The 24,419-nt window shown below is 40.3% G+C and overlaps 2 protein-coding genes across 2 annotated transcripts; one reads left to right on the top strand and one right to left on the bottom strand.

The window, feature by feature from the left end:
* The first annotated feature begins 151 nt into the window (after positions 1-151).
* Positions 152-10,847, top strand: ZDHHC6 (zDHHC palmitoyltransferase 6). Its single transcript, XM_084209875.1, has 10 exons — positions 152-534; positions 2,260-2,351; positions 3,925-4,084; positions 5,114-5,275; positions 5,910-5,963; positions 7,434-7,601; positions 7,881-7,922; positions 8,271-8,416; positions 8,505-8,548; positions 10,284-10,847. Exons 1-10 carry the CDS (start codon positions 286-288, stop codon positions 10,385-10,387), a joined length of 1,221 nt encoding a protein of 406 aa, XP_084066001.1. The 5' UTR covers positions 152-285; the 3' UTR covers positions 10,388-10,847.
* A 2,292-nt stretch (positions 10,848-13,139) lies between these two features.
* On the bottom strand, positions 13,140-23,920 carry ACSL5 (acyl-CoA synthetase long chain family member 5; the record flags this gene model as incomplete). Its single annotated transcript, XM_084210408.1, has 20 exons — positions 13,140-13,280; positions 13,593-13,664; positions 14,040-14,141; positions 15,059-15,202; positions 15,647-15,763; positions 15,844-15,932; positions 16,686-16,758; positions 17,294-17,389; positions 17,464-17,598; positions 18,073-18,207; positions 18,421-18,498; positions 18,947-19,020; positions 19,565-19,616; positions 19,828-19,860; positions 20,492-20,670; positions 21,815-21,914; positions 22,233-22,334; positions 22,414-22,478; positions 23,115-23,223; positions 23,765-23,920. The coding sequence occupies 20 exons, from the start codon at positions 23,918-23,920 to the stop codon at positions 13,140-13,142; spliced, it is 2,052 nt and encodes a 683-aa protein (XP_084066534.1).
* Positions 23,921-24,419: the final 499 nt, after the last annotated feature.

Below are 24,419 nucleotides of genomic sequence, written 5' to 3'. Positions count from 1 at the left end.
GCCTCGTAACCTGCAGGGGGCAGGAACGCGGCTGCGGCGCTACCGGCGGGCCGCTGTTTCCCGGCGGGGCCGTATTACGAGCGGACCGCGGGCGGGCGGGCGGTGGCAGCGCGGGCCCCGCTCCCGCCCCGTTCCGCCCCTTCCCTGCCCTCCCCTTCCCACTCCCTTCCCTCCCCTCCTCTTCCCACTCCCTTCCCTCTTCCCTTCCCGCCCTCTCCCTCGGCAGCCGGCGGGAGCCATGTACGGCGGCGGCGGGGCGGCGGCGGCCGGACGGCGGTAGCGGCGATGGTGGGGCCGGGCGCGCTGCAGCGGGCGCGGCGCCTGTGCCACTGGGGCCCGGCGGTGGCGCTGGCCGTGGTGGCCGTGTGCTCCGCCACCGCCATGGCCGACGCCGCGCTCTGGTACTGGCCCCTCGACACGGCCGGGGGAAGCGTCAACTTCGTGATGCTGCTCAACTGGACCGTCATGATCCTCTACAACTACTTCAGCGCCATGTTCGTGGGCCCCGGGTACGTCCCGCTGGGGTGGACGCCGGTAAGCGCTGCCTTGCGACCGCCTCGTCCCGGGGCCTGGCGGGGGCCCGGCGGGCAGCCCCGGGGCCGGGCCGGCCGCTCCCGCGGTCAGGACAGTACAAATCGCATGTCTTTGGGTGCCACTGTTCATCCTCTGTCCTCCAGGAACGCTACACGCTCTCAGGCCACTCCTTCCTCCTTTATCTTGTTCTGAAATCTTTTCTTTGCCTCTATGTGGTTTGGTCTTGCCGCTTCCTGAGTTTCCAGTACAACCCAGTTTGCTCCTGATACCGAAATCGGACAGATTGAAACTTTCTAACACAGTTTTGCTATTAGTAAGCAGCACGCTGGATCCTTCAAATACCCTTCCTCTAATGGGAGTGTGCCGGGCGTTGGGTAAACAGAGTTTTTATCAGCCACACTGATTGCACGTTCACTAGCTATCCTCACTTACTTACTTAATGTATATGTGGTGTATATGTAGTGCTTTACATTGTCATGTTCCTTATTGGAAGTCCTTATGTGGCCTTTTGGGGTCTCCTTTGGTGGTCTTCAGTGGCCAGTGTTGTAATATTTCAGGTGGCCCTTCCTTGACCCCCCCTCCAGCAAGCACAACACTGTTGATTTCCGTGACTGCTGCTTTGTCAGACTTGCAGAGCTGAGCGGGCTTCCTGCTTGCTTGCCTGAGTTATGTCCTTTATCTGCTTCTCCGAGGCTCTCTTCTGTTCTGCTGCCCTTCTCCCTGCGCTGTCAGGGCTCTGGTAATGCTGCTTGGCTGGCAGGAGTTGCTGTGTTTTATTATATTAGGGGCTTCTCAAAGCAAAGCACAGAAAACAAGCACAGATGACTGGGAATGAGAACCTCAAGGTTATCTGCATGCTCCTGCAGCCACCTGGTTTGGAGATTTTGCTGCCAGCAGTAACAGTTAGAAGTAATTAATTTAGAAAATTTCTTTTTTATTTTATGCAAGCCAGAAAATTATATGGTTACCTTCTTCTTGACACAGTGCAAGATAGAAATTTGCATTTCCTGTGCTTCAGTAATCTCTTGGAAGAGTTGTAGTCAAGAATGACACAGGTTCAGTATCTCAAGGCAGCTGCCCAGAGTTTGTTTTCCTGTGGCATGATGCCGAGTTTAGTGCTGGTCACCTTTCTAATTGTGGAATATTACTCAGGACAGAGTCTAGGCAGAAGAGGATCCTGATAATCATCTTAGCAGGACAACTGGGTGCTCCCTGAGTGCAAGATTTTGGCCTCTACTTGCTGTCTGCAAGTGTCTCTGTCTTTCATCTTGCTGTAGGTGTGTGTAGAAGAGATAGTGAGAGAGTTGAACATCAGTGTTTACCAGTGCTGTATCTTATTAGTAACTTTAGAGTGGTTTATTGTGTAAAATGGAGAGAAAATGTGCTCGGGACTTTTTTTTTCTTAGAACAATAACGTTCTGATTTTTACTCTCAGAAGTTCACTGTGAAATCCTGCTTGTACAGTTGCTCTTCCTGACAGAAGAACTGTTTATTTCTTTTAGCAGCCAGCACTTTAAACAGTGGGAGATGCCTGTGTTGATAGCCAAGAGATTAGCTGGGAGATCATTTAATTTTGTTTTTTCCTCTCCTTGACACCTACCATTGAGTAGAGTTGGACTATGAAACACACCCTGTCAGAAGAAATGAAAAGCTAGGAAAATGCCAAGATAAACATTGCCAGCAGAGTTGTGTATACATCTAACACTGCTGTTTTTCTGTTTAAAGGAAAAATCTCAGGATTGCATGTATCTCCAATACTGTAAAGTGTGTCAGTCTTACAAGGCACCTCGTTCACACCACTGTCGGAAGTGTAACAGGTACTGTTCCTCTTCACAGCTGTTGAAAGTCCATTTTAGAGCAGCTTCAGATCTAATGATGGGCTGTTACCATAAGTTGTGCTTCCAGCACTTGCACTGTAGTTTTTTAAAAAGCTTCCATATGAGCACTATAGCCTTTTCAAGTGTTTCTGCTTTCTAGTTGTATGATATCTGTGCAGTTTTGCTGTGCTTTAGTTTAGAAAAATGACTGTCTTTAACATTTTCTTTATAGTTTGAAATCAGTTTCTTGTAAGAACTTTTTGGTGGTGCTAACGAAACAATGCAGCCTTGCTTCAGGGATGCGAGTGCAAATACCTAAAAATCATCTGAATTTATTTTTAAATTCTGAGTCCAAACATTGACCTGCTTAGAGAGTAGAAATATCTATTCTGTCATCTTTCCAAATGGGAATTAAATGTTGATTTGAGTGGAAATTTTGGACTGCTTTTTTCACTTTTCACCAAAGTGGGTTTTTGAGAGCAGTTGGCATGTTAAGTGAAGTAATAAACCTTTTGGGTCAACTTAAGAAGTTTGCACCTTGTTATCTTCCAATATAATGGTCCAGATACAAAGGAGACTTTATTACAAATAGCTGTCACTAGAATTTAGTGCATCTTAAAAAAAGTCAAGGCACTTCAGCTGTCTGCAGTCCAGGCAGGTTGTCCTCTGAAGGACTCCTAAGAGAGCGTGGTGTATATTGCAACATATGTGTTCATTTGTTATTTCTATAAACCCAAGATGTGCAGTTAGTTTTTTATAGGAAACAGGAACTGAAACCCCAGAGCAGTGCAATAATTTGGCTCCATCATCCGCAGATTTAAAACTAAATCCCTTTTCCTTGAGTGACAATCTCTGCACTGAGGGCTGATCACTTAGGTGGTCACGTAGACTTTTATACCTGTCAAGGTAATTTGGGATGTGAACAAATCATTTATTCAGGTGGGGTTTTTTTTGCATCTGTAAACTACACCAAAATAACTGCCTTTATATTGAATACAAGAGTGTCTCTAGGGTGTTTACACATGTTAAATGTATTTTGAAAAGGATTTTCAGTAGTGTGAGGTCAATACATAGCAATTGAGAAAGCTTTCAGAGGGTTTACCTCTGAAAAGAAAGTGTCACTATCAAGCTTCTGTCTGTATATCTTTCTTTAAATACTCTTTCTACAATTTCTACAAGGGAATTTGATATTTCCTTTATTTTCCTGGTATTCTAATTTTTAAAAACTGACATTACAGTAGTGCTTAATTATTGTGATCATAGTTCTTAAAAGTCCTATTCTATGGCTGTGTACTATGGTGATTATTAGCAACTAGATAGTTTGAGTAAAGGGGAGGACAGATAACTGGGGAGGGAAGGACCTGGAAGCACTTTTTATTTGCTTTTTTTAATTCTACAACATGGAATATAATTCTGAATAGCAACTGAAAAGAAACTACTGTGTTTATCTGTCAGAAATTGGTGGGTTCAAATAAAAGAGTGGAGGTTGAGAAGTAGAAAATCATCCACCCTTTGAGTTTTTTGAGAAACATCATGGGTGTCCTCTATATTAATCAATATTTATTATTCACAGATGTGTGATGAAGATGGATCACCACTGTCCTTGGATCAACAACTGTTGTGGATACCAGAATCATGCGTCTTTCACTCTGTTTCTCCTCTTAGCTCCACTGGGATGCATTCACGCTTCTTTCATATTTATTATGACAATGTACACTCAGCTTTACAACAGAGTAAGAAGACATAACTAAATGCTTAAAATATTATTTAAGTCAGGTGCATAATTTATCTCTGTAAGTACAAGAGAATTTGGTTTTCTGAGAAGAAGCATTTGGAATTCCTTGTTCTCCACATGCACTTCTAGGTCTGTTGTGTACCTGTAAGATGTATGAGAATGGAGGAAGATTCAGAGAAAGTTGTTTCTATTTTCATTCTTTTTTTTTTCTTTTTTTTCCCTGTTGCATCTCATAACCATGGGGAGTTTCCTCTTGCTTTACATGGACTGAAGACAGTTTCTGAGTAGCACTTTATGTAGAGAGACAGGCTGTGTTTTGGCTGGCACAGAAAACAGCTGTTATTTATTTCCAACACAAGTTAGATCCTGTTTATTTTCTTTTACTGGCCACTTTTTTTGAATTGTGTCTCTTTCTTCAAGAAAAAAAGTATATTATTTTTGGGACTAAAGATAAATATGTTAGCTGTGGTTTTTTTAACTGGAAAACTTCAACAGTGAATAAAGCTTATTCTGGAATACACCCCTAATTTCAGATCCATGGTTAAGATTATAAGCTCTGATTTCAGCGTTTGTGGTTGCAGTGAAGAGCTTGATAATATCACCTGAGTATAAAGATGAAGTTGTATTTGTAGCAGCTGAGTTGTGTTTGCAGAGAGATGATGTTGAGAATTGCTGTCTGCAAAGCTCTCAGAGGAAACCTGCAGCATTTCCATGGAAAAGAGGGACTGTTCTATGCAAACATTGTCCACCTGACACTGATGAATGTGGGTTTTTTAACATTCCAGAGTCCAGATTTTTTTGCTGATTTTTGGGCCTGTGGAGCTTGCAAGATGGTGATTGTGGTTTCATTTTCCATCTAGCAGCAAACTTCTGAAGTTAAAAGTCTTTTAAGTACTTTTTTTCTCACTCTGCTTTATTTCTGTCAGATGTTGGACACTTACTTTCAGAGGCAGATTTCATAGGGATAACTTGCTTTGTTTCAGCGCTTGGAAAGTTCTAGAGCTGAATGGAATTTTTCCCTTTGCAGATATCTTTTGGGTGGAGTTCTGTGAAGATTGACATGAGTGCAGCCAAAAGAGACCCTCGTCCCATTATTCCCTTTGGACTGTCTGCATTTGCTGCATCTTTATTTGCCTTAGGACTGGCATTAGGAACAACTATTGCTGTTGGCATGCTGTTTATTATCCAGGTGAGTCTCTGGCTCTGTGACAAAGAAGTTAAAATCTGTAAGTTCTGTGTGCTTGTGGAGCAGAAACAAAATTCAGGATTGAGATAAGAACAGTTGTCCAGAGCTTATATTGTTGTTTAACTTTTTCAGGGATTTGTGTAGCTTTGTCCCAGTTCTTTTGTTACCACAGTTTTGGTTTTTTAAAAATTATTTTTCATATTTTTTAAAAATATTTTTCATTATTTTTGATTTTTGGAATTATTTTTCATTTTTTAAAATATTTTTCTTGGATGTGAAAATCTAATGAACTAAGAAAACATGAGATGGAGTTTATAAACTCCCCGAAAAAGGCAAAACACTTGCCCTGTCCCTGCAAATAGGTGCCTGATATATTTCTTAAAATGTTGGAGATCTTTGGAAGGAAAAAAAGACACATTTTAAGCATGAAGTGCAATACTGTGTGATACTGTCTTAAGTGTAGAGTTCTAGATCGTGTATCTCTGCTGGTTAGCTTGTAACAAATGTTTCACTTAAGTCTATAAAAATTGTTTTGTTCTTTAAAACAAGTTTACTTTGTTACATCAGCTATACAAAGAAAACTTTGTTTATTTCTGTAGAAAATAAATCCTAATTTCACCTAACACTTCTATTTCAGATGAAAGTAATTTTGACAAATAAAACTTCAATCGAATCCTGGATTGAAGAAAAGGTATGCTTTTGTTATAATATTCTTGTACTGTTACAAAGTCTATTTTCCATATTTATAATTTCTTTTGTTTCATCTCTGGGTTAAAACCAAAGGTGTTATTTCAGTTCACCACTGACCTAACACCTACAACAAGCTTTTCCCTTACCATCTCTGAAATGCACTGAAAGAAATGAGAAATCGTGTAAATGCATAGATTTTCCTTTTGTTTTGGAGGAGTTTGTTGAACATAGAATAATATTTGCTTTGAAAAGACTTTACTTATCTACTTGTGGGTGTTTTCATCTAAAACTTGAGCTGTCTTAGTCATTACATCTGCTTGTAGCTTTAATTGTCCACCTTGCTGACCCATTCAAAGTGGCATCTTTTGACTCATGGTTTTACCCCTTTCTTACTTTGGATTGTAAGGGAGGATTTACCTTGATTTTAAAGAAGTACTAGAAAATAGCTAGTCTTCTGTCCTTTAAATTTCTGTTGGATTTCCTTATCTTTATAAAGATTTTCATAAGATTTTTCAGGAGAAATATAGTCAAGCAACAGAAGCTAAGTTTAGAGGAAGCAAAACTGACTCAGCATTTAGAAATTAGTTTGATTCTGCCTGGTTAGTTTTTGTGTAAGTCCACAAACATTTCATCAGTGTCTTGTTGTCTTTCTTTTATTTTGTGTGCCAAATTAGTATGAGAATCTTGACTGTGTATAAGTACTTAAAGTATTGTAATGTCAGCTCTTTGCAAGGGATATGGCTGGATCCAAGTCCTCTTAGACCTTTGAATAATGGGATAATGGAACATAAGTGAAAGAAATCCCTGTTATCACTATATTGTAGAATTTGGAATAATATGTTAAAAGTTTTACTGTAAAACACAGGCTGCTAATATATCCCTTTTGAAAGCTGAGCGCAGACTTTAATACACAAATATTTAATAAAATGGCATTATTGCAACAAAGAGAACACAGTTCTGTGGCTGCTCCACTAGATGTCATCAGAACTGTGGGAATGTAAAGCTGTGACTATGGAATGTGGGCAGTTCAGATCATGCCTGTGTGTGCATTCTCAGAGGAGGAGTTGGCACTACCAGTGATGAGTCATGTTCGTGATCATTAGTCAAAGGATTCTGAGCTGTGGAAGCTTTCCTATGTAACTGAGAAATAGTCAGGCATTGGTCTCTAAAAAAGAGCAGTAAAGTAATATCAGAGCATGGAGGGAATTATCAATGTATTCAGCGGACTGTTGTTAAAAAGTAAATGGGGGTTGACAGGGATGGGGGCACCCAAACCAGATATTCTTCTGAATTTAAGGAGTTTTTAAAGCCTGGGTTGATATCGCAGGAGTTCACTGCTCTTGCCTGAAAATGTTTGCCTTTAGGGCCCATGGACCCATACAGGGCTTATGACCCATCCTTCTTAATATTTGCTGCTTGACTGCAGTGTGTAGAGTGTTTTTATGTACTGCGCTTCTTAATTATTTTCTAGGCCAAAGACAGAATCCAGTACTACCAAACGGGTGAGACCTTTATCTTCCCCTATGATATGGGAAGTAAATGGAAGAACTTCAGGCAAGTGTTTACATGGTCTGGGATTCCTGAGGGAGATGGCCTGGACTGGCCAGTTAGAGATGGATGTCACCAATACAGTTTGACGGTAACTGTTCTTCAATGGTGTCTCAAGCTGATTTTCCCCCGCTATCCAATGATCTGCTTTCTTTTGCAATAATAGACCAGCTTTTTTAATAACTAAGGCTGGAAATATATGTACAGGGGTTCTGTTAAATGTTCTCCCGTTTTTGATGGACTAAAAAGTTATGTTTTTGAGAGAGTTTCAAACTGTTAATGGTACTTCCTGTGTTTGTTGGATGATTTCAACACCTGGCTTCATTTTGTGCTGAATGCTGCCTAAATCTCTATTTATACTCATTTATAGATAGAGCAACTGAAACAGAAAGCAGACAAGCGAGTAAGAAGTGTAAGTATTTGTTGAAGTTTGGTGTAAAATTACTGTGAAATAATAGAAATAACAATATAAATAAATGTAATTAAGTGACACAAACAATGTATAGCAAATCTGCTTAGTTAATCTTCCCACTTAGCCTTTGCATTTGCTTCTTAGTTTCCAGGTGGGAAGAAACATGATAATAAAGAGGACTGGGCTTCATTGTTAAGCAGTAAATTAGAATTTAGAGTCCCTTTGACAGCCACTGTCATTATATTTAAATCTTTGGTATTCTTGAATTGATTTTTTTAGTGTGAAACTTAGCAGTAAGGCCATAATTCCTTCAAAAAACAAATTGCTGCATTCTGTTCCAATCTGTAGGTGCGGTATCGAGCCATAGAAGATTACAGTGGTGTCTGCTGCCCTGTGACTAAAGGTGTTAAAACATTCTTCACAACACCATGCACTGAAGAACCTAGAATTGCACTGAGTAAAGGAGATCTGATTTTAGCCACCAGAGGCTTAAAGTTAGTGGCTCCAGACCTTTATATTTGGTTGAAAGAAGTATTGAGTTGTGTTCTGGCATCTAATTACCTATTATGCTTCCTTCCCCAGACACTGGATGTATGGTGAGAAGATTCTCATCTCAGCTGCTGATGGTATGGAGCAGTTAATTTCACTTTTTCTGTTAAAAATTGCAAATCAATTTTATAGCTGTCTAGAAATGTGGCCAATATTATGTGTTCACTTCTCAAAATGTAGAATGATAACATTACTGGCACTTGCTTCTCTGCACCTTCCACAGACTTCCCAGTTTTGATAAACATTAACTCACTCTGTCTGACAGAACACTGATATAGTAGTTTATTGAAAGTTGAGTGGGAAGGGGGACACCTCATATTTTAAGGAAAAGTTAGACTTTTAGACCACAGAGAGGTTAAGGATGATTCATTTTTTTGATACTTAAATAGTGGTCTGTCTTAAACACATCCAGGCCTCCTACCTACACACTCCATAAACTACAGAGATTAATCTTTGCGTATCTTAAAAACTTGGAGACGTCATGTCTTTGTTTGCAATAATTTCTAGAGACTTTAATATGCATTTATAAAACTAACTGGGGGTGTTGAAGATATTAAAGACTCCTGCTGACCTGCTGAGGGGCAGCATCACAGCCGCCTGCATTGAAGCTTTTACATTTTTCACTTCAGACCTCTTGCTTTGGACCGAATTAAAATTTTACCTGCCAGAGGGTATGTTGGATTCTGTTGTTTCTTCCAAACAATTGTTAATTCATTGCATGTGCATTTCATATCTGCACAAGTGAGGCTGCCAGCCTCACTGAAAGAGTTCAAGCTTTTCATGGGAGTCTGAAACCTTCATGGGATGGAAGTGCCCTGGCAGCTCATTCCAATAAACTCCTTCAAACATTGGATGCAAATGAACATGGCAATAGTTTGTATTACATTGCTTATTGTGAAGATTAGTAGGACATATCTCCTCTATTTGAATGCTGAGTTTTTTAAATCAGCTAAAATGTGGTATGGTAGGAGAACTTGGTGAACCCTGAGAGGCTGGATCAGACTAGGCTTCAAAAATAGGATGAGTTTTGTTAGAAATGTATAGCAAAATACTATAAATAAGCAGGAATAAAAAGTTGCAGTACAGCAAGATGGCAAAATGAATTATTAAGTATCAGTTCTTCTGTGGAAAATAGACTCAATGATAATCTTAAGATGAGTCAACACTTTCAGAAAAGAAAAGGCATACAGCTTCCCAGATGCTGAAGTAAACCTTCCATCCTCCTGAGCATTGGCAGAGCCTCTGCTGAAATACTCCTACAAATAAAAGCAGTTATTGCATCTCAAGAAAGAGGAAGATCAACTGTAAAGGGCTGAGAGGAAAACAGAGAAAAATGAGAATTATTAGGATAATAGAAAAATGTGATTTATAAGGAAAAGCCAAAAGGATTGGGAGAATTTACCAGGAGAGAAGTAGGAAATGGGAGACAGACAGCCTGGGTATGAACACAAAGTCATCAGCTGTGTGAAAGTCTGTGGTAGACAAGTTTGTTTTCTGCTTCCTGTGCCCTTGTTGTGTAGAAAAAGGAGCTGTAAACCTGATTCATAGACAGAAAGATTCAGATAGGGTATGAAGATGAATTTTCTCAAGGAAGGCAGAGCACTGCAGAACTTTGGAGATGTCTGAAAACATTTTAGGTAGTTGGAGAAAATTTGTGCATCCCCTGGCAATGATGTTAGAAATTACTTAGGTGTTCTGTCTTGTAGAAGAAAATAACTTAGGTAAGTGCTTGATGTGTCTTCCAGTCCTGTGTTTTTCCTCAGTAGTGGGCCATGTTTTGTTCTAAGTTAATGCAACTTTTCATGTCTTAAGGTGGAATAAGAGAACGAGGCTGGTTCCCTAGGAAGTGTGTGGAAAAGTACCAGTATGACTCTGAAACGGATCAACCAGTGGATGGAGAGAAGAAAAGCAAATAGCCTTCTAATTTTTTTAAATATGAAATGGAATTTTTACTTCAGACCACAATCCCTTACTTGAAATTTTCTGTATATTACTTTGAACTTATGCAATGAATTTGTTAGGATGAGGTTTTCTTTTCCTCACAGCTGAAAGGGTTGTATATGCCTGTGCCATGGTTTGCATACTTTTTAAACAATAAATAGTTGAAGAAGCCATTCAGTGGATTGCCTTCAAGATGCATCTTTTTCATCACAAGTCAGGATTGCTTTTTTCTGTTTAAATTGCATTCTGGGCTTTAAGGTTTTAGGTTTTTTCCCTCAGCCGCATCTGATCATTATGCGTGCTGCTTATCTTTTGTATTTCTCTGAAGCTGCCCCTGAAAATAAATACCTGATTCAAATTCCAGATGAAATTTGTTACCTGTGACTTTTAATGATGTGAATTGTCCACCTCAAATAAATGATACATTCATATTCACTTGTGGGTTCAATTGTTCTTAGACCTCGAAGAACTAGTCCAGTGAACTGACTGGGAAGTAGACATTTAACCTTGTGAGTTGCTTTTCAAAGTTAAAATAGCTTCAGTTGTTGCAATAGGAATATTTGTGCTTTTGATGTCAAAAATTACATCCACCGCTCTCTGTTACCTCTGAAATCTGAGCCAGTACCCAGGAGATCTTCTTCCATTTTAGAGTAAAAGGAAGCAGTATCCAAGAACAAAAATTTTTTTGAATTTTGCTACTAACGATTAACAGCCTTCTTAAAGCATTTTCATTCAGCATCTAGTATGGATTATTAGAAGAAAGACATTTAATTGGAGTAACTTGTACCAGCTCAAGGCTTTTTAAATGTCTCCAAAATGCAGCAGGTGCTTTTGTTCTCTCATAGTGTAGAGTTGCATGTCAGCCAGGTTGAGGGGATTTGAAAATCAGTTCATGTGGCCAAAGTGGCACACAAGAGACCAATATAAGACCAATTTACACTTGAACTGCTGTATATGTTTCATTATTGAGGCAGTGTCGTTCACCCTCGAAGCACATCTGTTCAGGGAAGCATCACTTCACTGTATCAACAGAAGTACTTTTGAGGCACTGCAGCAGGTGGCATCACAGGATTCAGCCTTGATTTCTGCAGATCTCAGTTGCACTGGATTTACTCTCACCAAGTAACTTGCTCATTTTTGTGTCCAAAACCAGTTCTGGGATACATTTCTTCTTCCCTGTTTCTTTTTTTTTTTTTTCCTCCCCAGTCTCCTCTGGGGAGAAAGATTAGGCCACCACTGGTTTTATGTCACATTGCTTTAAGGAAAGGATAGGAAAGATAAGCAGCATCGTTACATGCAGTTCCAAAGATGCCTTTGTAGCCTCACATTTCTGACAAACACAGTAAGTGACACAATGTTTACCCTAAGATGTCAAGGTCTTTGGGCCCAGACTAGAAACAGAATTAGGTCAGTTGTTTTACTAGTCAAAGCTAGAGCTGCCTAACAGCAAGAGAGACAGATCTTTTGATAATTCTTGCTTTCATTTTGGGATAGCTGAGCAAGAGCCAAGAGCATTAAAGAGGGAGAGGAAAAACCACTAGCTGTCTGAACAAGACAGGGAAGACAATTTTTGTCTGCAGTCAAAGAGAATTGTCCTAGGAAAGCTACAGCTACACCTTCCCCATGTTGCATCCTTGTTAGCACTGCCTTTTGAACTGCTAGAGCTGACTACTGCAGGGACAGGGAGGAGCTCTCAGAAGAGACAGCACAAACTGATGGAAGACATGAGAAAGTTTTCATCTTGCTTAAATAATTTCTGAAGCAGCAGTTTAACACAAGAAAATTTCACATCTTACTTCGTGTGGTAAATTCATTCTTTCACCTCAGCCTAAGCTGAAGAAAAGGAAAAGTTGGGTAGGGGAGCAACTAGACTACAGGAGCAAATCTGGACTACACTACATTATTGCCTCATGTCTGGAGCTGTGGCTGACCAGTGACAGCATAGGGAACAAGTTCACGTTCTGCAGCAGTGTTCTAGCCACAGCCATACAGAGCCAGGCAGTTGACAATGTGGTTGCACCACAAGTAGTTCACACAGGCTTTAATTTGATTGTGCAGTCTCAATTTATTGCATCCTATAACCTTAGGATTGACAGCTAAAGTTTTACACTTATTAGGCTCAAATTCATAAGTGTATAGGCTTTAACACTGCCATTTCATTTGAAAATGTGCAAAACTAATCCAGTGCCTCCTAAAGAATGAACATTTGCTGTAGACAAATATATTTTGCAAATGATTATTCATTTTCATTATAAACAACTTGTACCGTGTAGTCCAGGAATAGGAACAGGAAATTCACTTCTGTGTTTGCTAAACAGATGTTAGCATGAATTCATATTGTGTTCAGTCTGATTGCAGATCAGTCCACAACAGGTCACAGTGGAGTTTGTAGTTTCAGCAGGGAAACAAGATTTGCTTTTGACAGTGAGACGTGCATACAGGTGTCTTGTAAAGGCTGAGGTTCTTGCGTGTTGCTGCATTTCAGTCACAGTAAGAAAGATGAAAGTTCTGGCTTAGCCTAGACAGTTGATGCTCAGTCCCACAGGATGTTAACACTGCTAGTTGTCAGTTATACTACAGCCATCTTCATCCACAAGTCATTTTTCTCAGGTTCTACTAAAAAATAGATTTAAGTTCCTGTTCCCCTCCACTCAAGCCTGTCTTCACCATAGGCCATGTAGTGTCACAGATTTAACTACTGCATGCAGTTTAATTTAAACTGGCTATTTATTCCTGAGTAGATGAATAGAGGGCCTCAATCTCCTTCTGGAAGAATTTAACAACGTCTCCTCGCTTTGCCTTCAGTGTTGGTGTCAAGAGTCCATTTTCTACAGAAAACAACTCTGTGTGGATGTACAGGTCTTTAACCTATTGAAAGAAAACCATTTAGTGCATTACACATCATTAGAAGACAAGCAACAGTCCTTCCCAGCTTCCTTGGGCAGGAATTCAGTCCCAGGAGATCCAGTAACTAAACTGTTAACTACTGTTGCCCTTCACAGCCCATGGTCTCCCCGCATAGGGACAGCCAGCCAGTGCTTCACTGACTGCTTCAATCAGTTGTCTGGGGCAGCTGCCTCAGGGCCCCTCCTGGAACAGGCAGTAGCAGGAATGGAGACTTCCCAGCCACTGTGTTAGCAATACAGGTGCTAGTGACAAGCAGGATTTGAAAGTACTCACTTGTTCAAAGGATTTAAGGCCAGCCTCTTTCCCCAGTCTGGTCATATCATCTAAAATAGCTTTCTTCACTGCCTAGAAGAAACACAGCAGAAGCAGAGTGGGTAAAGCTGGGATTCTGTAACTGCAGCTCAAAACCATAAGCATTTGCCCAGTCAGGGACAACTGAGGATGGCAAGAATACATATTTCAGCATTCAAGATTTCTCATATTAAGGCCACTACAGAGTCATATCTCTCTTCTCACTGGAAAAGAAGCAGTGAGAAAGCCCTTGAAACAAGAGACACCTATACTCAGTTCTAGTTGTTGCTGTAAGGCTGTTTGCATGACTCACTCAGCATTAAACCAGTTCAAATTACTGAAAAGAGGTGGATAGAACAGATTCAGAGCAATGTAGGATTGGACTTAGAATTAAATTGTCTCTAACCCACTAAACACAATGCCACTCACAGGGTTTTTGCAGAGCTCTTCAAAGGAACCTTTGACTCCCAGTTTTGCTGCAAATTCTGGAAGCAACTCAGCATCAGGAACCACTATACCTATTAGAAAAGACTGAAAACAAGTGGAAATAGTCAGGCTGAGACCAAGCTGAAGCATACTAAATGTCTGTGAGCTTGCTTGCTGGCAGTATTTCTATGACAAGTCAAATGTACATCTCCATTAATTTTCAGAGTTTCAAAGGTAGCTATGAGGATTTCTGAGTCACTGAGAGTCGTAACAGCAGTAATTGAAGTACTGACACAGTTTGTTATGTGTGCTGAATGGTCCAGCAATTACTTTTGGCTGTTTATAGACTGAAGACTGGCCTCTGCTAGCATAGGTAACACCTCCATGGCCAAGGAATGGAGAAACACTTCTGTTGTGCAGAAAGGCTGAGAGAATTGGGGTTGTTCAGCCTGAAGAAGAGAAAGCTCCAGGAAGACTTTTTTATGGCCTTTCAAAACTAAAAGGGAGGCTTGCAAGAAAGATGAGGATAAATTTTTTAGTAGGGCTTGTGGCAATAAGACAAGAAATAATGGTTTTAAACTAAAAGATAGTAAATTTATATTAAATACAAGGATTTTTTTTAAGTGTGAGGGTGGTGAAACAATGGCAGAGGCTGCCCAGAGAGGTGGTAAATGCCTCTTCCCTAGAAACATTCAAGGTCAGGCTGAATGGAGTTCTGAACAATCTAATCTAGTGGAAGATGTCCCTGTTCATTGCAGGGGGGACTATTCTATGAATCTAAACTGCACAGAAGTGATCTGACATACTAATCCCACACAAGTATGTAATTAGCCTTTACCCAGCTTGCAACAATGCCAGTTGTCACCTGGCAAGTCTGTAGGTCTGAGAACATCTTCCTTTAAACACAGCTCTCTTAGGAACAGGTTTTGTTCAAGGACTCTTGTACATGCATAAATTTCGCCCTGATCATCCAGAACTTGTTGTGGGAGGAAATCTTGCCGGATGCTCTTAACATCACTTACCCTCAGACTTTCCCCATGTACAAAGACCTGGGCTACAGCAGCACTTCTGATATAGACATTTTCTATCTTCTCTGGAGCAATGTATTCTCCTTGTGCAAGTTTAAATATATTCTTCTTCCTATCGATGATCTTCAGCGTTCCATTCTAGAAGTTAAAAGTGGAAGTCATGAGTTCCAAGTTACTGTCTTGCTTATATAAGAGAAGATGAACAGGCTTTGTTTAGTTGTATGAAAGGCACATCTGGAACCAGTCTAGAAACCACACACTAGTCTCTGCTTTCTACAGAGAGAAGGGTTTGTGTAATTTCTCCAGTTAGCTCAGGACATGATTAGACAGCTCCTTTATTCTCCTCTGACAGAAACCAAGACTCCTTGTTATATTACTTCTACAGTGAAGAATAGTCTTAACTATGGGCCTAGCAGGTGTTATTTGATATCCTGTAACCTAATTGGTCTTTGGAGCTTTGACTTGAGTTACCCTAGTGAATCTACTGTGTAGAGACTTTTATCCTAGAATTCCATCTTTAGAGAATACTGTGAACTAAGGAATTAATATGCAAGAGATGGTTTGTGTTAAGCAACTACTCACTGGCAACCACTTCCCTATGTCTCCAGTGTGGAGCCAGCCATCTTTATCAATTGCTTCTGCTGTCTTCTCAGGGTCTTTCAGATAACCCTTGAACACATTTGGTCCTTTAATGCAGACCTATAGCAAGTAGAGAACACTGTTAGCCACCAAGTCTTATGTTTCAGTATTTCTTGACATGCACAGGAGATAGTACCTACCTCGCCTTCATTGTTAGAAGAGAAGTAGCTCATTTCTTCCACATCATCTAGTTTTATCATATTACAAGCCAGAGGGGCTCCAACATGGCCTAAGAGAAAAAAAAAAAATCAACAAAAAAGACTCAGTGATAGTAGATACTGGGTTTGTTCACTGCTTTAACATGAACCAGTATTATTTAAAGGAGTCTGGCATCAAATGTTGAAGCAAGTTGTTGCAATGACATTTTCTGAAAGTTTATGTAGGACAAATAGCAGGTAAGTCTTGATGCTTAGAGCACTATTGGCGTAATCTACCACATCAGCCACGAACCACTGAACCACTCCTGCCTCCTCAGGACCCCCTCTCATAGATCCTGGTATTCGTTTGCATTTTCATCCTCATTATGCTCTGCAGTTACTGTGTTCACAAAGATGGTGACCTGAGTCTGAATTTAGAATATGCAGTACTGCTAAGATAAAAGCTAAGTCTGCAGGGTCTTTCAGGAAAGTAGTCAAGTATCATGTCTAATATTTTTGAGTAAAACAGGTCATTTAGGAGACAAAGCTAGGTTCTTAAGGCCAGTTGGGAAGTCCCTATCCAGTTTGCTCAGCGCTCTCTGTTCCTTTCCAATATTCTGGGACAAAGTCTAAACTGACCTATGCCACTTTACACCAGGGTTCCTCATCTGGCTGAGTCAGGAATTTTAGTACCTATTAAACAGACAGGTGACTGCTGCTACCAAGAATCACTTTGAGTACCCATGATTTAATTTTCATTTAACTAAGAGCATTACAGCACTGAGGCTTGAGTGCCCCTTTATGTGGACAGCTCTGGGAGACTTCACAAGTCTCAGCTCCCATACCTGTTGTCCAGTCTCCAGGCATTGAGAAAGTGGATCCAGCTGAGCATTCAGTCTGGCCATAACCTTCAAAGATCTGTGCGAGAAAGGATGAGTATTCCTTGAACATCAAGTCCTTGGTGTGAAAGGCCTCAGTTTCGACCGTGCCTGTGCTCAAGTTTTCTTAGGAAGGAAGCCAAAACAACCTTTGCCTTTAAGATATCTTGATCTTATTGGTGTAACCAGATATTGAAGTTCACCTATCCAACCTTTGCTTTGGTCACCTCATTTTCTGTTCTTAAATGTGCTACATTGGGAGTTCATTGATTGTCAGAATAAGTCGCAAAATTCAGAGGCAGCTGCCTAACTATGAGTGCTGAATGTTCCTATTTCTGCTGCTCTGTTCCTCTTCTCTGAGCCTACAGCTTAGTTTTTTGGTAGTTGTAGTTTAAAGTGGGCCCTGCAGATTTTTTTTTTTCCTGTTACAGTTAACTCAGATGAAGCACTCTGTAAATGCCCAAGACTGACAGCATTTTCCCCAGGAACAAGCTGAGCCAGACCCCAGCTATATCACTGCTCACTCATTTGTGCATAGTCAAACAGGGTTTACTTTAAAAGAAAACTCAGCTTACCTGACATCCTAATGCTGCTCTAAGAAATGTCAGGACAGAGGGAGATATAGGGGCTGCACCTGTCACCATGATACGCACTCTTCCACCCATGCCTTCCTACAAGTGAAAAAGAAGCCATCAGATCCTCCAATATTACATTGCTTAGCTCCCTTACACTTGGAATAACTTACCTGAATTTTTTTGAAGACTACCTTGTCCCAAATGCTGTCATTTCGAAATATGCCCTGTTTTATTTCAGCCAGCTTCATAAATACAGCAAATTTTAACAGGAACTTCTTTACTGGGGTGTTTGCACCACTCTGGATCTGCAAGGAAAAGTACCGTAACTTTTGGGTTTAACTCACATCTGTACCTCTCATTCTTGTTTTGTTAAGAGGCACCAAATCTTACTTCAGTGTTCTAGGGTCTGTCTTCACCACTGCAGTATTTAGGAGGTGACCCAAAAGGCAATACTAATTCATATTACTACTGAAACACTACAGCCATAGCTCTGAGGAACAGGGATCCTGTTAGCTGTGCACTTGATTCATTTGCATTGCAAAAGTGAACAAAGCTTTTTTCTCTTAACAGCAACAAACTTAGCCCAGTCATGACTGGATATGCTGTTCTTATATTCCCAGAACTCTTTCCATCTCCTCAGAAAGGATTCTAAAAAATTCTTCTTGCTAAGGGGTAATTAACTAATGGTGATATTATGACACATTCAATATTATTATGTATTTGTATGCTTGTTTGGATATATGAACACAAAGAAAAGATAGCTAAAATTGCTCACATACCTTGTCATAGACTCTGTTGAGCAGTCTTGGTACAACTGGAAATAGTGTTGGCTTCAAGGTTTTCATGTCATCTGTTAGCAGCCTGATGTCTCCTTGGAAGAAGCCTACTTTTGCTCCACAGCTGTATATCACAGTCTAAAAATTGACCAGACTAACCTCAGTCAAGCAGAATTCCTAGCTTCACTAGCCATAATTATTAATCTATGAAAAGCAGCATGATTTCCAGTGCCCAGTTATTACAAAATAAGGAAAGTTATTGTGTGAATAGGTTTTGAGGACATACACATTGCTAATGTCTTTTACTCTAATTTGGTTTATAAAAGCTCAGATACATATATCTGTACATACCTGTACAACTCTCTCAAACATGTGAGCCAGAGGAAGATAGGAAATGGCAATATCTGAGCTTGTACACTCAATTGTGTTCTAGAGAGAAAGGAAGTAGAAGTAGGTTAGCATTTTCTATGCTTGCCTGAGTTACTATTAAGTAGAAAATAAATAAAATTGGGATCAATTTGAGTACTTTGAGACAAATACTTCCAATGACTGAAGCAACTCAGGCTCAGGCTCATCCATCACCTCTTCAAGATTTGCAGCTGTCACTCAGCCACACTAAATCAAAATTAGTTCAATGTTTTGGCAAGTTTTGAAATAGATGGTTTAGTACTCTTGGTATTTAGGACTGACTCATTCTAGAATAACTTCTATGTAGGCGTTCTTGTTGAATTCAAACCAGGTTTCTTGCAGTAGTATTGTCTCATTGAAAAGGGGGCACTTAGGAAAGCATCAGTTTCTGGGAGTGAATGGTTTACAGAAAATGCCTGCATTAAAGCTGGTTTCATGACTGAGGGACATGTCCTGGAGAGTGGCTTACCTCTGTGCATCTAAGGAAGGCAGCAGCATTTGAAACAACATTCTGATGTGTCAGCATGGCTCCTTTAGGGTTACCTTTGGAGAGATCAAGCAAGGTGAGCTGTGGCTCTGACTGCTTCTGCTGGCAGTTCCCATGTCTTTTTTGGCTCAGTTTGAACTATCTCAGTAGTAGGCTCAGTCCCAGCACTTATTCTCATAAGAGATCACAAATATGCCTCATCCCTAGTGCTTTCAGCTATGGATATTACATAAAGGAGATGGATACTCAAACAGCAGAGCAACTGGGAGTAGCATAGAGAATGCTGAAACAAGATTTTTGCTTTAGCCCCTGTGGATCAAAATACACAGTTGAACAACCAATCTCTTGAACATTAAGGCTGCATTTTTCATAGGGTAAGACAACATGAATTTGGCTTTTCTTGCTCCCAGTTTTAATAAGCTTTATTGTAGTGCACTTGACTTGTAATGACAGTATTCCAAGTAAAACTGCAAGAGCAGTTTGGCATTGCTCTGGTAATTTACTGGTTTACTTCCATGTTTGTAAGATTTCTTTTCTTTTGTGCAAGGAAGCTGCATGGGGAGGCTCTTTCAGTGGGGAAGCATCACTATAAATTCTTACCTGTGGTTCCACTTGTAAAACACACAACAGAAAGATCTTCAGGCTTAGGAGGCTAGAGAGAAAAAGCCACATAAAGTCAGTGTGAGGATTATGATGGTTATCTCTAACTACAATATACTACTACTATACAATTCCTAACTGAGATGAATCAGGAATTCTGGTTCACAAAAACAATCTGCCAGCCTCCTCTACTAGCAGCATAGCAAGAGGTCCTTCCAGAGACTAGTTTTACAAGTCTATAGCTGTTTCATAGAGATACTTACAACTGGTTCTCTGATGTTGTTTCTTCCCAGCTCCTGTGTTAGAAAAAACACACAGCTTAAGAGATATGCACAATAGGTGAATAAGTAATTGTATTTCAAATGCAACACCTGTTTTACTACTTTGCCTCTTGATACTCTGTCTCATTCAAACAGAAACCTCTTCCTGAATCCAATACACATAACTCTGAAAAACTGTCTGCTGCAAGTGTGGAAAGGACACGTTTGAATGTGTGGAAAATGATCAGAACTACTTTAGGAATTTGGAAGTCTTGAGTAGAGAGGTTTCCTTTTACTTGATGTAGGCCACATCTCTTTACATGTATGCAAGCTTAAGCCTAGTATTGGGATGTCTAAGCAGCCAGTAATTTGCACTTACAGTTCCAATTAGATTCAACTGCCAGCTTAGAAGCCTGATAAATCCTGTTATAACAGGATCACAAATTAGGCTAAGCAAGTCTTGGCTGTTCAGAACACATGGGCACAACTTTAGTCAACTGTTTGCAACTCTGTTTAGCTAAAGATATCAAGTTTCAAAATGACTGCTCATTAAGATGTCAGGTACAGGCATGACAACTGGGTAATGCTTGCATTAAAGTGTCATTGCTGCCACAGAAGATCAAGATGTTTAGCTGGCAAAGTATTACAGAAGCCTTTAGACACCTACCTCAACCTCCTGCAGTGACAGAATTTCAATTCCCACTTTAGCTCCTCTGTCCTTGAGCTCTTCATCAAAGAGGTCCATGAGAACAATAATCTTCAGACATGGGGTCTTTTTGTCCTCATGGTTCTTAAGCAAGACCTCTGCCTTTGCAGGCGTGTCACAGATCACCACACTTATGTCAGCTACAGAAAAGAAATTATCAGAAGTGTCTTTTAGAAGACATGAGGCCAGTGACAGCTCAGCAGCACAAAATTTTAGAACATAACATTGGTTTGGCGCCATTTGCATTTGTTGATATGGATTCAGTGGCTGGCTTACAGTGCTGAGAAAGTTCCTCCCACCATACTCAACTGATTGGGCAAACCTGATATTCTGGCAATATAAAGTGAGGGCAAATGCTGAGGAGCTGAAGAGAAATATCTTTGCTCACAGTCAAGATGGGCATTGAAACTTTTGGTATTGCTATGATATTGTTTAGGTTTAGCCATCTTCCTTAAATCAAAAGAAATTAAGGCCCAGTTGAAAGAGGTAGCTAAAATTTGTGAGTTAATATTTCAGCTTCCCTGTAGATGCAGTTACAAAGGCCTTTAAGTCAGCAGAGGAACTGGATTTGCCTGACCCTGCCAGTTCCCAGCTAGACTGGGTAAATTACAGCTGTGTAATCCCAAATCAACACCTGCTTCCAAGATTCACCACCATAACTGAAGTGGTTTTGCTTGGCAAATCCTTTTTTTGGGATAGATCCCAGATCACTGGAACAACAGGGGATATTTATTTCCCCCATATCTCCCCTAAGACTGGGGAAAGAAAGTCTGAAGATTTATTTAACTTCCTTGCCAGTTTATTCCATGTTGGCCTGCTAGATGTTGTTTCTGTTGAACATGCAATAAACAGATAGATTAAACAGATTTAGGCAAATCTTTACCCTTCCCTCCTCCACTCTTTTCATCCTACAACTCTAAATCAGACAGACACACACATCTAGTCTTAATTTACATGCAAGTCTGTCTGCATTGTCTGATTGTTTGGCAGTGTGGGAGTTCATGATTGCAAAATCTCAAATAGCAAATAGTTGAGCACTCCGATTGCAGAATGATCCACAGGATCTAGCAGATCCTTCAGTGGTCTTGCAATCAAGACACTAGGAGTCATGGAAAGCCCACTGTAGGCATTGAACCATGTGCTCTGCAAAGCAGCTTCACTAAGTGTCTATAAGAGCAGTAAGGTTAAAGCTACTCTGATTTTTGCAAATTTCCTTGAACTTAGCCCTCCCAAAACAAAGTTTCCTAGAAAAATCCTTATGAAAGAGTGGAAGTCAATATTTACCTTTGTTAACAATATATACAATGGCCTCTGGTCCCAGAGTGTCATAGAGTGGAACAGCAACCATTGAGTAGGTGTAGCAGGCATATTCTGAAATGATCCACTGAAAAGAGAAAACAGCACAAGTAAGGAAAACTAGGATTCCTCAAGACAGGACTGCCTACAGACTTCACACAGCTTGACAAGCCCATGCACTAGGCATTGGGGGGATATGGAAGGAGCACATCCATGAGAATAAGAGTTGTGAGAGGTCGTTGTATTACATGCCTGGAATGGGATGTGCTCCCTCAGTAAAAAGGGAATTGGGAAGGAAAAAGTTGTGATTGTTCCTGATGTGGCCTGAAGCTATTTAAATACAGACTCTTCTCTCACCCCAAGGTGTCAGAATAGTGTAGGAAAGAATACACAATTTGTTGCTTACCTCTGGCCTATTCTGAGCAAAAATGCCAATAAACTGATTTGATGATGGTTGGCATCCTTTTTGCAGAAGTCCTGATCCCAGGTATTTAGTTCTGTCTGAAACCTGCAAGATAGTTATTCCCTCACTTTAGTGTTACAAGGCAGTATCCCAAATTAATTCATCTGTCATTTACAATACTCACCTGTTTATATGTCAGCCACTGATAAGGTTGCTTGGGTTTCCTGTAGCCTAGACAGTCACCATTTCCTAATGAAAGAGTTCAGAAAAGCAATTTCAAAGCTCAGTACTGAAGTTGCATAACACTAAAGTGCGTAACACTAAACACTTGAAGTGGGAAATGTTTTCTGTCAGGCATTCAGGCAGCTGCATGGAGAGCAAGTCAGTGTCCATAGTTAAGCACTTTTTGCCCAAACCAAGGTTGTAATACTTTAGCTTTATCCTTACAAGCAATACCTCTAAGATCTGGTGATATTTGCTCAATTGCACAACCCATGTGAGGTTGCAAACCATCACACATTTCCATGCATAGGACATGCACAAATTCATATCTGTTGTAAACAGGCAGTAATTTCACAGGAAAACTCACATCATAAGACAAAGGAGAGGTGTTTCCCCCCCAGTTCCTCTGATGCTTTGTGTCTGCTGACTCGTGACTGAACTCTACCATCTTCAGCTTCCGGTGCTTGTTCCTGCCCAGTCTCCTAAATAAGACTAGTACTAAATTGGGAGAAATATGGTCACTTGTCTCTCCACCCCACAGAAGGTTAGAAGAGCTTTTGCTGGCCTGCATTATTACCACAGCCAAGAGACAAGGAAAAGGATCTTGGAAAAAATTTGTTTGCTTGTGATAGACAAGTACTAACCACCAGATGCAAAGCTTACCAGAAATACTCACTCCTCTCTGGAAAACTTCATACAGTGTTTTAGCATCTTCAAAGTAATAAGAAAGCAGGTTGTTATCTGTCAAGAGTGCAGTTCTTCTGGCTCCTCCCTAGGAACAAAGCGTGGTTATGAAATAGTGCAGATCAGATAAAATATCATTTGTTCCTCAGCCACTCTCTCATCATTCCCATTTAAAACATTTCAATAGCATTGCATTGTTAGGGAAGTTTTTTCTCTTCCTGATTTCGATCTACTCAGTCACATGCAGAGGAATTTTCTAGATGGCCCACCTTAATGTTGAGTTACAGGTTATTGAGAGGCCTTGACTGAGTGCTACCACTTCCATTATTACATGAAGTTGAGCACCAGTTTGAAAGCTGTAAAGTGCATTGAAAATACAGGAAAAATGTCAGTGACAGCCAAAGCCATCTGGTAAAAATCCCACCTAACCCTGGTTGGAACAAGCTGCTCTTTCTCATCTTAGCATCTTAAAACTTCCCATCTCTCCACTGTGCTTTTGAGTTGTACACTTGGGAGAGAAGGCTGTGCACATCAGACAGGAGAGTTTCCACTGACACCCAGAGTCAGAATGGATCAGTAGTCAATGAAGTTCCAAAACAGACCATGCCCACAAGCAGAGAAAGCATTACCTCAATTCCTATCGACTGCTTGTTCAAGTCAACAGGAGGTAAAAGGGGTTTTGGCCTGCTTATCACCCACAGGAAGATGACAGCTCCAAATGCAATGAGACTGATCAGTGCTGGTGTTGGGAGCGGTGAGAACAACACTTGAAGTATCCAGATCATTGTACTGGATCAGTGGAGCCAGAGTTGAACCTGAAACAAATAGGAGGTTTAGTAGACTTGATTTAGAAGCTTTAATTACCTATGAGCCATGGTTACTTAAGTAGCTTGTTAAACAATACTGCAAATCATTTCAGCAGTTTGACCCTGGAGAGTCCTGGTACAATAGTGAAGCACATTTATGCAATGTTTTAAGCCTCTTAAGAGATCTTAAGTCACCTGTCCCCATAAATCTTAATCTCTGCTGCGTCCACCTCCACAGAAAACTGAAGCCTGATGAAGTCAGACAAGGAACAGATTCTTTCCACCCTTAAGTAAAAAAAATGTGCCTGAAAAAAAACCAGTATATAATTTCCCTAATCTATCTCCCCAAGTATAACTAAAAAATGCCTATGATTCAATGATGTGAATTGTGGAAGTAAGAAAATTCCTCAACATTGTAAGTGTTCAATCGGAAATGCTTTTGCTGAAATAGGAAGGGTATTGATAAATTACATGTTTG

Source organism: Fringilla coelebs, assembly GCF_963513975.1.
Source record: "Fringilla coelebs genome assembly, chromosome: 8".
Taxonomy (NCBI): domain Eukaryota; kingdom Metazoa; phylum Chordata; class Aves; order Passeriformes; family Fringillidae; genus Fringilla; species Fringilla coelebs.
The sequence above is the reverse complement of the archived record's forward strand: the minus strand, read 5'-3'. Positions and strand labels throughout refer to the sequence as shown.